The 13,805-nt window shown below is 42.4% G+C and overlaps 1 protein-coding gene across 4 annotated transcripts in view; it reads left to right on the top strand.

Annotated features, from left to right (window-relative positions):
• Positions 1-13,553, top strand: part of CDH6 (cadherin 6) — a 119,439-nt gene extending 105,886 nt beyond the window's left edge. For 2 of the 4 annotated variants that reach the window (XM_072757160.1, XM_072757163.1), the window contains exons 8-12: positions 2,800-2,936; positions 5,462-5,583; positions 6,643-6,760; positions 6,884-7,135; positions 12,838-13,532. In XM_072757160.1, the coding sequence (XP_072613261.1) occupies positions 2,800-2,936; positions 5,462-5,583; positions 6,643-6,760; positions 6,884-7,135; positions 12,838-13,379 (1,171 nt within the window). In that variant the 3' untranslated portion in view covers positions 13,380-13,532. Of the gene's footprint in view, positions 1-2,799; positions 2,937-5,461; positions 5,584-6,642; positions 6,761-6,883; positions 9,154-12,837 lie in introns of those variants that run through there. The other 2 variants (XM_072757162.1, XM_072757164.1) reach the window with 2 other exon arrangements.
• Positions 13,554-13,805: the final 252 nt, after the last annotated feature.

Genomic DNA, 13,805 nt, shown 5'->3' with positions numbered 1-13,805 from the left:
ATGACTACAATTAATGTGACTGGGTGGTAAATATACTAGATATGAATTGAAATGACTTTGGAAAGAAAAACAAAAAAACAGATAAGGCTTCATGTGCAAACATCTTTCCTAAACAATGTAAACATCTGAAATTTCCTATTAATTTTTAAATCTCCCAATTAAGGGAAATAGGTACAATTTTGGTATTTCCTAAATAGTTACTTTCTCTTTAAAATCAAAAGCTGGCTCCAACTAAAAATTCCTCACCCCATACTCTTTATTTCAAAGGCTTAAACAAGAAAATATGATTACTTGTAAAACTTAAAATTATAGCAGGAAGAAAACAAAGAACAAGAAAAGATTACTGCTGTATATAATTGTAACAGCTTATAAAGGCAGTAAGCAGCACATCTTAAGCTTGAACTTTTCCATGAGGGAAAAAAATATTTGTAGCAATTATTAAATTTCTTGCAACATCTATGAATATTGAAATTTCTTTTGGGGTAGTTAGTTATGTGCTATAAATATTTATCATTCTCAAGTTAAAAATGAAGGCAGGTGATCAAGTTCAATGAGTTGCCTAAATTCTTAATAAACGTTGATTCATGACATAAATGGCAAAAATAATAGCTGTTTTATCTGCAGGAGATGAACCCTTAATAATAATATTAGGTTTACATAAACTAAAATTAAAATTCTAACCTAACTTGAGATATATACATATATATCCTTTTTTTTCTAAGATTTTATTTATTTATTCATGAGAGATACAGAGAGAGAGAGGCAGAGACACAGGCAGAGGGAGAAGTTGGCTCTATGCAGGGAGCCCAACGTGGGACTCGATCCTCGGTTTCCAGGATCACACCCTGGGCCAAAGACAGCACTAAACTGCTAAGCCACCAGAGCTGCCCAATATATTTCTTTGAACTTCTTAATTCTCTTTAATATCAGGTTCAAATAGCCTCCAATAATCAAATATATATTTTATTTTGCCCTGATAGATGACAAAAATATATTTTATTACAATATAATATATTATATAAAATATATATTATTTATGATATATTTATATTTTATAAATATAAATAATAAAATATATTTATTATAATTTACCAGTTACCAGTTTTATTTTTTTTTTTACCAGTTACATTTTAAAGCAAAATAATCAATTGAAATAAAACCTTGAACATGGTACACTATTACAAGTTAGTAATGTGCTTATTTTTCTTATAGCATTCATAATAAGTCTACATGTATATGACTAGTTAGGTCATTTACTTAATTGTATTTCTACTGAGCCAACATTTTTAAATCTCCCATCATGACATAAATTTTGAGACTCCAGCTGAAATGAGCAATTTTTTTCCTCTAATGACCTTAACATATCAAATGTCTCCTGAGATTTCTCTTTAATGTCTCCTACATAAAGTAGAGTGCAAACATATTTTCCCCATATATAGCTATTCCAAAAATTGGTAATAAATGTGTAAAGAAAATAACATTTCTCAAAATCTCCTAGTCTTCCATCAATTTCGGTGTTGAAAACTCTGTTTTCCTTTGAATTCTAAGACACCTCTCAGTTTTCTTTGAATTCTCAAAACTCCTTACATAGTTATCAAGTGCCTACTCTGCTCTGGGCACTGCTTTGCGCACTGTGGGTCTACATTTTCCCATCATCTTTTAAGTGATCAGGTCCTTAATGTTTTTCTCTGTTCCCTAGACCTTTTCTTCCTAAACAATCAAATGAGAAATCTAAGTTGTCAATCCAGATCTTTTCCTTCCCGGACTTTCCTTGGACACTTCAGCTTCAATATATCAAAATGGAAACTTAGGATCTTCCCCAAATTCTGTTCTTCTCTGCTATCAGTGTGTGGTCACACCAACCAACCATTCTCCTCAATTCAAACCAGTGATCTTTGCTAAACGTGACTTAGATTGGAACATTTCCCTGCTTAAAATCCACTGTAGATTCACATTGCTCTTGGAACAAACTTCAACTCCTTGCCATGGTCAGCCCATTCTTCTACAGTCCAGACTCTGAATCTCTCATTTTCTCATTTTCTTTCTTTTTTTTTTTTTTTTTTTTAACATTTTCTTTATTCATGAGAGACAGAGACTCCAACAGAGGGAGAAGCAGGCTCCCTGTGGGACTTGATCCCAGGCCAAAGCACTCAACCACCAAGCCACCCAGGTCCCTCCCAACCTCATTATCTCTCTCCCTTTTGCCACCTCACTAACTGCAGCCACACTAGCCAGTTTTTGCTTCTTTCTACATAATGATTTTAAAAATAAAGTGAATAACAGAAAACTAGACAATAACCCTACTTATGTACATAAACACTCGTGTACACATTAAAGTTCTAAGGTTCTAGAAATTTGAGTTAAAATGTGACCATTACTATATAAACTTGATAAAAAATTACATATAAAAGAAACTTTATTGGTGATTCTCAAACTCGTGGAACTTGTCTAATGGGTTTACCATTAGGACCTCAATTGTAAAGAATTTCCCAGAATATTTTGCTTAATATTAACTTATAGATATGCAATATGGCAATATGTGCTACAAGTAGAAAAAAAATCATGTAACAGGCATTCTGGAAATAGTTTTAGGATGCGAGAATAACAAATACAAAGAAAACCTTTCTGGCATTGTATGGGGACAGATGGTAGCTACACTTGTGGTGAGCATAGCATACATGTAGACTTGCCAAATCATTATGCTGTACACCTGAAACTAAGGTAACTGTGTGTCAACTATATTTCATTTTAAAAAGAAAAGAAAAGAAAACCATTCTAAATTCTACTCTGCATTTTTAGGTATTCTGTTGATCGACACACAGATATGGACAGAATATTCAACATTGATTCTGGAAATGGTTCGATTTTTACGTCGAAACTTCTTGACCGAGAAACATTGCTGTGGCACAACATTACAGTGATAGCAACAGAGATCAGTAAGTTTAACCTCACACTGCAACTGTCCCCCAATTGACGGAGTGAGTGTCCCGGCAAGGGCGGGTTGAAGCAAGGCTGAAATTCATCACCATGTACTGATAGCCTACTCGATACATATTGAAGGAAAGAGCCCCATAACGATTTGCAGTAATGTTTCTTCTAGGCATGTGTTAACTCATTCACAAACGCAGACGTACCTATGGATGACCTGTAATTCACAAATAATGAAATGAGAATGCATCTCTCAAATGAGGTTGAATTGGTACATTCTGGATTTGATTCCACAAAGCTTTATAAATCAGAACACCACAGAAGAAGCTGAAAAACATGGGCTCATGGTTAGAATTGGGAGGGGCGGGGAATCAAATACATTTAAAAATGTAGGCATTACTTAGAAGTCTTTCAGAGATCTATCCTCCAGCTTTCTACAGAATTTCTATTTCAAAATCATTACAGAAGTAAGAGATATAAATTTTTGCTTTTCCACTGTACACCAAAGTGAGCAATCCAAACCACCAAGTAATCAATAAAATGTTCAGAGCGAATTTTATGGAAGTCCCCATGAAATTGAAGGCAAAGAAAAATAGTGCCAAATGAATGCTTCAAATAAAATGATTATACACAGAGAAAATTGTGTAATGTAAACACAATGTGTAGGCCTAAGTACATGAAAGAAAAAGTATTTTTAAAATAACATTTAAATGTTTAAAAATAGGCTTCCAAATTATAGCTCATTTTTTAGTTTTTGTTTTTGATTTTTAAAAGTTCAAATATTTTTAGCTCAGTTGGGTATCTAGTGTGAAATATTCCATATCTAATGGTATATTACAGTAGTATTCTTTGTCAACATTACTCATGAGATTTGAAATGTCTGAAGAATATTGAGTAGAATAATAAATAACCAATATGGACAAAATGAAGCATCGCTTTGTGATAGCATTAAGAACTCCTAATTACAAATTTGTTAGGTAGGAATTTGCTCTTCAGAATTTATGTGGAGGGACTAATGCAGATACCAATGACAGAGCATACTTAAAGCTTTAAAATCACAAAATCATTTTTCACATTGAAAAGGACCATTTTTTATAACATCATGAAATTTTATATTTTATTGAAGTAGTCATTTTGTGTGTATTTTAAGCTTTGTGCCTAAAATTTTTTTTTTAAGATTTAATGTTTCTGTGATATATTTGAAAGTACTAGCGATAAAGACCTTTTAAAACCTCCTCTTCGGCAGCTCTAACTTTGGAAGAATAATGTGAGCAACATTTTAGAGGCAAAGGAGCTTAAGAATCTTATTGTCTAAACTTCTTAACTATCTTTGATGCAACAGAAGCCCAGAGCTTACATAAAACCAGCCTACTCCCATCCCAGGGCCTTGGCACTTGCTGTTCCCTCTATGTGGAGAGCCAGAAATAGTCACATGGCTTAATTCTTCTCTTTATTTGTGTCTCTGTACAAATGGCATCCCATCAGATGAGCCCGAGTGGTCATCCCACTCAAAGTAGCACCTCCACCTCTCTCCAGTCCCTTTCTCTGTTTAATTTCTCCACAGCATTTACCATCTCACGCATTATATATTTATGTGTTTACAGCTTGTGTGCCCCCAGTAGAATAAAGCTCTGAGATGCAGGATCTTTGTCATGTTCCCCACGTGTCCCAGCACCCCAAAGAGTGGCTGGCACAAATTAGACACTAGATGCTCACTAAATATTTATGATGTGAACAAACAGATGTATAAATGAAGTGAATGAAGAGCGCTGAGCTCAGAAATTCCAACTCCTGATTCTCAGACCGGGAATCTGTAATCCACACTACCCAAAATACTCATTTACACCCCACCCCACCCCTCATCTTCAAACACGGATGCTGCTCTCTCATTATCCTGGATGAACACCTGGGGCCTTGGAGTCAGACAGACCTAAGTTGAAATCTAAGTTCTACTTCTTATTTATCATCTCTGAGAAGATGAACAACTTACCTAACAGATCTGTGCTTCAGTTTCCTCATCTATACAGTAGGGGCAATAACTGTATTTACCTCAAAAGTTTGCAAGGATTAAATAGGATAGTATAGCAAAGGGCTGAGCCCCATATCTAGCTTGTATTTAGCATAAAAACTGAAGAACTAAGGCCAAAACAACCAGTTGGTTTCTTTCATTTCCCCTTGCTCTTTCTCTTGTCCAAATTTTCCCCATCTCCCTGCTTCTTTGGCTTCTCTTAAAATTTGCCTCTAAATTGCCTTTCCTAGATAGCTTTTCTTCATTTTCTGTGACTCCGGGGTTTGCTATACAAAATAGCACTACACTGACACAAGTAGCTTTGTCTCCCAGGTATTTCCAGCAGGTGTATCTAACCCCAGAAGTACCTATCTAATTCTTTTTTGTGGCTAAGTTGGTACACAATGCCGTGTGGTACTCAGAGCAGCCTTGGGGAAACTGTGTATGAAAGGAGTGAGTGACTATTATCTTAAAGGGGATTGGTGATCAATATATAAATGCCCATTTCTTTTTGACATGTTGCAGATAATCCGAAGCAAAGCAGCCGAGTCCCTCTATATATAAAAGTTCTAGATGTCAATGACAATGCCCCAGAATTTGCTGAATTCTATGAAACCTTTGTCTGTGAGAAAGCAAAAGCAGATCAGGTGAGTTTCATAAAAAAAAAAAAAAGTAAATTAATTTAGTCAGATTAATTTAGATCTTCTAATACGCAGAGCTGAGGGTGAGTTTTAAATTATCTATGAAGCAAATGCTAACAAAATTAATACTATAAATAAGGGCCAGAATGAATGTTTAACTTGCATAAGAGAACAAATAGTTTTTAAGAACTGGAAGTTCATCATTCTCAGAGACTGATGCTGATTCAAATCAGTCTTATGTTTTCATTAAAATAGATTAGTCACAGCTTTATTGGAAAAATCTTAATTGGTGAGCAGATACTTTTAATTACCATATACACTGGAAAGCAATAACCAGAACATATTTTACAATTGCCTATAATTCATAGTTTCACTTATTTATATTGCCCATCTGTACAAGTAATACAAATTCATGAATGTTTTCCTGTTTTATACATTTGTCCCTACCTGAAGTAGGTCTTTTCTGCCAGCGATATAAAAATTATGTTACAGTTTGTCGAAATAGAAGGGCACTGTTAAAATACATGTGAAAGAGGGAAGCTGAACTTGTATTTTATGTGCAAACTTTCTTTTAGCTTTTATGCAAGTCAATGGCTTACATATTTGTCAAGACTGCATTTCTAAACAGGCTGCGTCCAAAGAATGCCTGGATTTTTTTTAACTGAAATGTTATCGTAAATCATTGTGATATTTTATAGCTTTGTATTACTCTAGGGCAGGGTTTCCCACCTCCCGTGATTTTGCCCCCAGGGGACATTTGGCAATGTTTGGGGACATTTTTGATCGTCACAAAGTGTAAAGTGCGACTGGTACGTAGTGGGAGGAGGCCAGGCTTGCTGCTAAACATCCTACAGGACCCAGGACAGCCCATAACAAAGCATTATTCCTAGCTCTGTTTCAAACCCGTCAGTTCATTGCGTAAAGCAGATTCGTTGAAAATTCTCTAGAGGCTATTGTTTTTAAGTTAAAATTAGAAATCATTTACTCAAGCAATTTACTGCAAAACCGTAAGGAACACTTTTGAGTTAGCAAAACTTTATAGCAGCTTTATGGTTTTGATTTTAGTTGATTCAGACCCTACGAGCCATTGACAAAGACGACCCTTACAGCGGGCACCAGTTCTCATTCTCTTTGGCCCCTGAAGCAGCCAGTGGCTCAAACTTTACCATTCAAGACAACAAAGGTGAGTCCAAGTGATCATCTCTGTCGATACATTTATACCTCTGTCTATCTATTAGCATCACAATTGTTCCAATCCATGATGTGGTAAGAACATAACATTCACCACTTTGCTTTCTGGTTCCAGATAACACAGCAGGAATCTTAACTCGGAAAAATGGCTATAACAGACACGAGATGAGCACCTATCTCCTGCCTGTGGTCATTTCAGACAACGACTACCCAGTCCAAAGCAGCACTGGGACAGTGACTGTCCGGGTCTGTGCATGTGACCACCATGGGAACATGCAGTCCTGCCACGCGGAGGCCCTCATCCACCCCACGGGACTGAGCACGGGGGCTCTGGTTGCCATCCTTCTGTGCATCGTGACCCTACTAGGTAAACTGCTTCTCCCTGCATCCTATCTCCCCATGCTGAGGGGCACACACTGTTACTGTGACACTCTAGATTTATCCGCCTCCCCCATTAAGGCATACAGCCCAATCTAGGTGAGTAGAGTTATATGCTGAGAATTTGTTTTGTTCACTCATGAACTAGTTTTTGCTTGAAAATAGCTTTAGAGGATGAACAGATGTGAAACCTGCCCATGTCTTTACCTACCTAGGGAATCATTCCACTAAAAGAATCTCTCGTCTGGCAGACTGGGAATGAATCCCAGGGGGACTTGAGGGCACCGTCAATATGCCCTTTTCATTTCGTTTGTTGTTTACTATTTAACCTGGCAAACATGTTAAATTTTAAAGAGAGAAAGTCATCTGGCATGGAGGGTGTGGTGATGGCCCTTTCTAAGAAGGTAAAGTTTAAAGATCAATGGGAAAGTCGAAAGAGAAATGTGATGACTTTTTCTCTCTCATATAAGGAAATAAAAAGTGATTAAATTTTCTTCCACCCAGCCAACTTGCTTTGTTCTACCCATTTGAATAACTACCTTCTTAGCATTGCTCCCTGATTGCCACATACACAATGTCTATTATTTCTCAGACTGAATAATAAACAACTTCTGTGGCTGAGGAAATAAATCTGAGACCTAAAGGAAATGAATGCAATCAAAGTAAAAACCGAGGTCCAGCAATGATTCAAATGAAATTTTTTTCCCCCAGCCCATGAATTAAATACACAGGTTGGGCTCAAAATGCTCAAAAGGCCATTGACTGTTGTGAACTAAGAAATCAAATGCTAGTTAATTCAGTCTTTCCAAAAATCAAAGTAAGCTTGCCTACGCAAGGGGAAGAAAGGTACGAGGTTAAGCGTCAACCTGGACTGCACAGGGGAGAAACCTCTTTTTAAAAATGACAGTATAGTGACTTTGAGAAGAATAAAGAGTACAAGACCTACATTTCTCCAAGAAGAGAATGCCTAGGGATCCCTGCTTAAGAGCTTCACATTCCATATCAATTTTGCTAATTATAAGTCTTGAAACTTAAACTACAAAACTGTGATTCTCTTTGTCAACGAAAATTTGGGGAAAAGTATTTTAAGATATGAGGATAAATAAAAGCTGACAGTATGCAAAGACAAATCAGTGTTTCTAATGGTGTGAGTCTGTAAAAATTGTTTTGGAAGAGGAGGATATGAATATTCTTTTTGATTAGAAAAAAAAAAAAAGGTTGTTTTTAGAAGGGCTGAATTGGCAGGGCTGTAGTCAGTGAGAATTCCATGGACTCTTCTGTGGTCTATAGAAGGCGAGCTGACTCTCATCTCAAAGAGGTGATGCTTCCTTTCCTTCATCATTCACCCATGTTCTCTACCACCACCACCACCACCCAGTTTTTTTTTTCCTCCTCACCAACTCCCTTTATCCTCTCTTTATCATTTTCTTCCTCTAATAAATTGACTGTCTCCTAACTAAGGAGTAACTAAGTTACTCCTAACTTGTCTCCATGCTCCCTACATCAGGTCTAGTCTCTTTGGAATTCTGTACCTATTTAAAAAGGAGCTAAATGGGACTGACCCTTTACTAGACTAATACTGTGGGCTACACACTGGCCAAGATGCTTCACAACTGTTCTTCTCATTTAACCCTCAGAACCATCTGGTATACATGTATCTGCATCTCCAATAAGAAAACCAAGGCTCCAAGATGTGCAGTCATGTAGTCAAGTCACACAGCCAACAGGTGGTAGGACAAAGTTCCAAACCCAGGTCTTCTCCCCCTGAGCCTTGGTGCTTCCACACTGCACTGTACTTTCTTTGTGAGCTTACAGAAGGCAGGGCAATTTCCAGGCTGAAAGAGAGCCCGAACTGAAAATGAAACAATTGAAGAAGGTGGAAGCAAACCTGAGATTTTTGTAAGAGAAGGAAAGCCACACGGATATAGGAGGAAATCTGCAGTCAATAAAGTGGATCATGTGGCATCTCTTGTTTTATTTACAAAAATAAAACCACGGTGAAAACAACTACTACATCTCGTGTCTCTATGGTGCTTTAAGAATCTACAAAACTTTCACATTTACTAACTCATTCCTTTTTTTTAAGATTTTTTATTTATTTATTCATTACAGACACAGAGAGAGGCCGAGACACAGGCAGAGGGAGAAGCAGGCTCCATGCTGGGAGCCTGACGTGGGACTCGATCCCAGGTCCGCAAGATCACACCCCAGGCTGGAAGTGGCGCTAAACCACTAGGCCACCGGGGCTGCCCTACTAACTCATTCCTGATGACAACATGGGGCACTGTGTTATTGCCTCTCTTTTACAGAAAGAAACAAGACTTAAAAGGGCCAAATTCTTTAAGGGAGCCTAGGCAGCCTGATTTCAAATGCCTTCCTCTTCTAACTTTACAATGGGATTTGAGCACAAATTGGTCCAAGCATCCCTCACCCCAAATCTCACTGCTGTCCTCTGGCCTCAGTGGGTAGAGAGAAGGGAAGAGATCAGTTACTGGGAAGAAAGCTATTACTTTCTCAGAATGTATTTCTGTTGTTGTTGTTCCATGTGCTTAGAACTCACGTCTTCAAGTCAATAAAAGTTAGCTTTAAGAAAGATCTCCCTTCTAGAATTTCTGTTCAGATGTACATTGGGCTAAAAAGAAAAGATACAGGCAGTTGTAGCTGTAGGGGAATTAGGAATTAGGCAGTGAATGAATGCCTTTGAATTATCCAATGTGCCCTCTCTCTTCCAGACATTACACTTTCTCGGGTGTGCAAAGGACTAAAACAAAAGATACAGATAACTTAAACTGGGGCAGAATTAGGAAGTGATAAGTGCCGCTATCTTGCCTTAAATGATGGCATGAACCATTGTACATAGGGTTTAATGCTTTGAGAGACAGTCATCTTGATTCTATTCACTAACCCCAGAGGCCATCCTTAGTGACAGTCCTGTTTTGCAAATCCTTCTCATTGGTCACACTGGAATCCACCATAAAGAATAGATTATTAAGCTTCCCTCCGCCCAAAGCCCTGCAGTTTTCCACCCACCCACCCACATCTCAGGGTAAAATGAAGACATACGGCTTCCAAGCCCCAAAATACATGGCTTTTCCCTATTCCCTTCCTGTCCCCTGACCTGTGGTCCAGCTGTAGCATCTCTTGGCTGTTTGTCAAGCACTCCAGGAACCCTGCCATCTCAGGGCCTTTCTTCTAGCTCTGTCCATTTCACCCGACAGCTCCTTGAATAACTCCCCACACCTTTGCTCATATGTCACTTCCTCAATGATGCAATCTCCTCCTAAAAAACATATACAGTCCCTCACTCATACACAGAAGCACTCTTCATCTTCCTTCCTCTGCTCTACTTTTTGTTTATGGTATACATATCACCTTCTAATAATTTCCTTATTTATTATACACATTATTTGTCTCTGTCCACCACCCCCACCGCTCCTGCCCACCTCCTGATTAATGTTTTCCATTGATAGTGCCTAGAACTGCCCCTGGCACAGACAGAGTAGGAACTACATAAATATTTAGTGAATAAATAAATATATAAATGCCCTGAATGGCTGGGACAAATGAGGCATGAGGATGCTCTTTGGCAGCAAGAGAGGATGTGTACAGGATGTTATACAACCACGCACTTGAAATGGCAACACTGGATATCCTTTAAAGGTAGTCTATAATCCAAACATGCTTTAACACATGGTGATTAAGAGTGTTGGCTTTTTAGTCTGACTTGGATTTCAATTGTTTGTATATGTGACATCTCTAAAACTCAATTTCTCCTATGAAAGATGGTTACTATATTATATAATATATAACATATATATAATAAAATGATGATACCTACTTTGTAGGTCTGCTGTGATAATTAAATGAGATTCAGTATATAGAGCACTTAGCACAGTGCTTGGCACACAGAACTCTCTCAATAGATACTTATTATTAATACTATTAACACCTGAAATTTTAATATATGGATATATATGGGTATGGATATATTCATCATTATATAGGTAGATACACATATCCACCAAAAGACATTATTCTGTAACTCTTACTACAATATTTCCATTTTTATGGCTGATAAAATCAGGACTATGACATGGATGAGAAAGTAAAAACAGTTACTAGTACTTCCTGTAATAAACACCCCTGGACCAACCCAGTTTAAAGGTGCATTTTCTGCCCTGCATGGCTGTCTCCTCTCTAAGCTGTCGCTATGCTTTTATTTCCCCACCCTTATGTCCATTCGTAGATGCGTCTCTCTACAGGAAGCCAACTGCATTTGACCCAGCCAGCTGTGAAAAACCATCAGGAGTTATTTAAACACAATTCTTGTTGGGCCTCTAATTTGAGTTAGGGGGCGGGAGAAAAAAATCAAAAGAACAAACATTCCAGGCAACAAACTTGGAGAATGTGAACCTTTGAAAGATTTTTTTTTTCTCTTTTTTAAAGTTCCCTCTTACATGTGTTTGTTTGGCTACAACAGAAACAAGCTGGTGCGCGTCTTAGGACCTGCCCCCTTTCAAGTGGGCTGATCTTGAAGGTCAGAATGGCTTTCTGAATTGTACCTGGGCCTCTCCAGGTATTATCTGCAATAGTGTTTCTTCCATGTAGAAAGGCGTGCAGACATTCACATCTCTACTTTGGGTTTTAAACTAATTTTACAGTTCTCTTTGGGAAAAAAAAATTTTTTTAAAGGGAGGCATGGTGCAAAAGTTATTTTAGCTGCGGAGTTATGCAAACCTTCAACACATCCCGAAGGTGCCAGCCTTGTGCTTGTAAGCAGTTTCAGAGCATTTTAGGTGTTCAGCATAATTTGCACTCTCGCTGCGTTTGAGCCTTTTTATGATCATCATTGTCATTTTGTTCTTCTTCCCTTCCCTTGAAACTAGTTTGCCGTTTCAGAGCCAAAGGGAACTGTCCTGACAACCCGGGAAGGTGTTTCATCCTCTAGTTAAATTGTAACTTTCTTGCAGATATTTGCCCCGCGGCGGGGGGCGGGGGGGGGGGGGGGCTCCTGGGTTGAGGCGCGGACGGGCGCGGGGTGTGCGGTGCCCCCGGGGTGTGCACTGGGTGCCCCTGGGGTTGCAGCGCCCTGAAGGTGTGTACTGGGTCCCCCCGGGGTGTGCACTGGGTGCCCCCGGGGTTGCAGCGCCCCGAAGGTGTGCACTGGGTGCCCCCAGGGTGTGCAGCGCCCCCGGGTGTGCACTGGGTGCCCCTGGGGTTGCAGCGCCTCGAAGGTGTTCACTGGGTGCCCCCGGGGTGTGCACTGGGTGCCCCCGGGGTGTGCAGCGCCCCGAAGGTGTGCACTGGGTGCCCCCAGGGTGTGCAGCGCCCCCGGGGTGTGCACTGGGTGCCCCCGGGGTGTGCAGCGCCCCGAAGGTGTGCACTGGGTGCCCCCAGGGTGTGCAGCGCCCCCGGGGTGTGCACTGGGTGCCCCCAGGGTGTGCAGCGCCCCCGGGGTGTGCACTGGGTGCCCCCGGGGTGTGCAGCGCCCCGAAGGTGTGCACTGGGTGCCCCCAGGGTGTGCAGCGCCCCCGGGGTGTGCACTGGGTGCCCCCGGGGTGTGCAGCGCCCCGAAGGTGTGCACTGGGCGCCTCCGGGGTGTGCCCTGGGCGCCCCCGGGGTGTGCCCTGGCCGGGCGCGGTGCTCGTCGCGGGCCCTAACCCCCTGCCGCTCTGCTCTGTCTGCCCCCAGTGACGGTGGTGCTGTTCGCAGCTCTGAGGCGGCAGCGCAAGAAGGAACCGCTCATCATCTCCAAGGAGGACATCAGGGACAACATCGTGAGCTACAACGACGAGGGCGGCGGGGAGGAGGACACCCAGGCCTTCGACATCGGCACCCTGCGCAACCCCGCGGCCCTGGAGGACGGGCAGCTGCGCAGGGACGTGGCGCCCGAGGCGCTCCTGCCCGCGCGGCCCGCGGCCCCCGCCAGCTCCAGCGCCAGCGCCGACGTGCGGGACTTCCTCCGCCAGCGGCTGCAGGAGCACGACCGCGACCCCGCCGCGCCGCCCTACGACTCTCTGGCCACCTACGCCTACGAGGGCGCGGGCTCGGCGGCCGCCTCGCTGAGCTCGCTGGAGTCGGCCGCCTCGGACGGCGACCAGAGCTACGACTACCTGCGCGAGTGGGGCCCGCGCTTCCGCAAGCTGGCGGACCTGTACGGGGCGGCGGACGGCGACGGCGACGGGGACGCGGACGGGGACGCGGACGGCGGCGGCGGCCCCCGGGGCTCCTAGTGCCCGCCCGCGCCCCAGGCCCCCGCGCCCCGGGCCCCCGCGCCCCAGGCCCCCGCGCCCGCTCCCGGCCCGCCCGGCCGCGGTGCGCGCGCCGCCCCAGAGACCGTTTTCTAGCACACTTTTCGAGCTTCCGAGACGCATAGGCTGGATTTTCTAGCGCACCCACTTACCCACGTCCGCAGGCCCGACCGCCCCTGCAGGAGGACAGAGCACCTGGGCTGGCCTGGGCTGGGCTCGCTGCCGCGCCCCGTGGGCTCAGGTCAGCTGGTCCGTGGGCCCAGGTCTGCAGGCCCGTGGGTCCAGGTCAGCTGCCCCGTGGGCTCAGGTCGGCTGCCCCGTGGGCCCAGGTCAGCTGCCCCGTGGGCTCAGGTCGGCTGCCCCGTGGGCTCAGGTCACCTGCCCCGTGGGCCCAGGTCAGCTGCCCCG

This window comes from Vulpes vulpes, chromosome 4 (genome assembly GCF_048418805.1).
Source record: "Vulpes vulpes isolate BD-2025 chromosome 4, VulVul3, whole genome shotgun sequence".
NCBI classification, from domain to species: Eukaryota; Metazoa; Chordata; class Mammalia; order Carnivora; family Canidae; genus Vulpes; species Vulpes vulpes.
The sequence above is the reverse complement of the archived record's forward strand: the minus strand, read 5'-3'. Positions and strand labels throughout refer to the sequence as shown.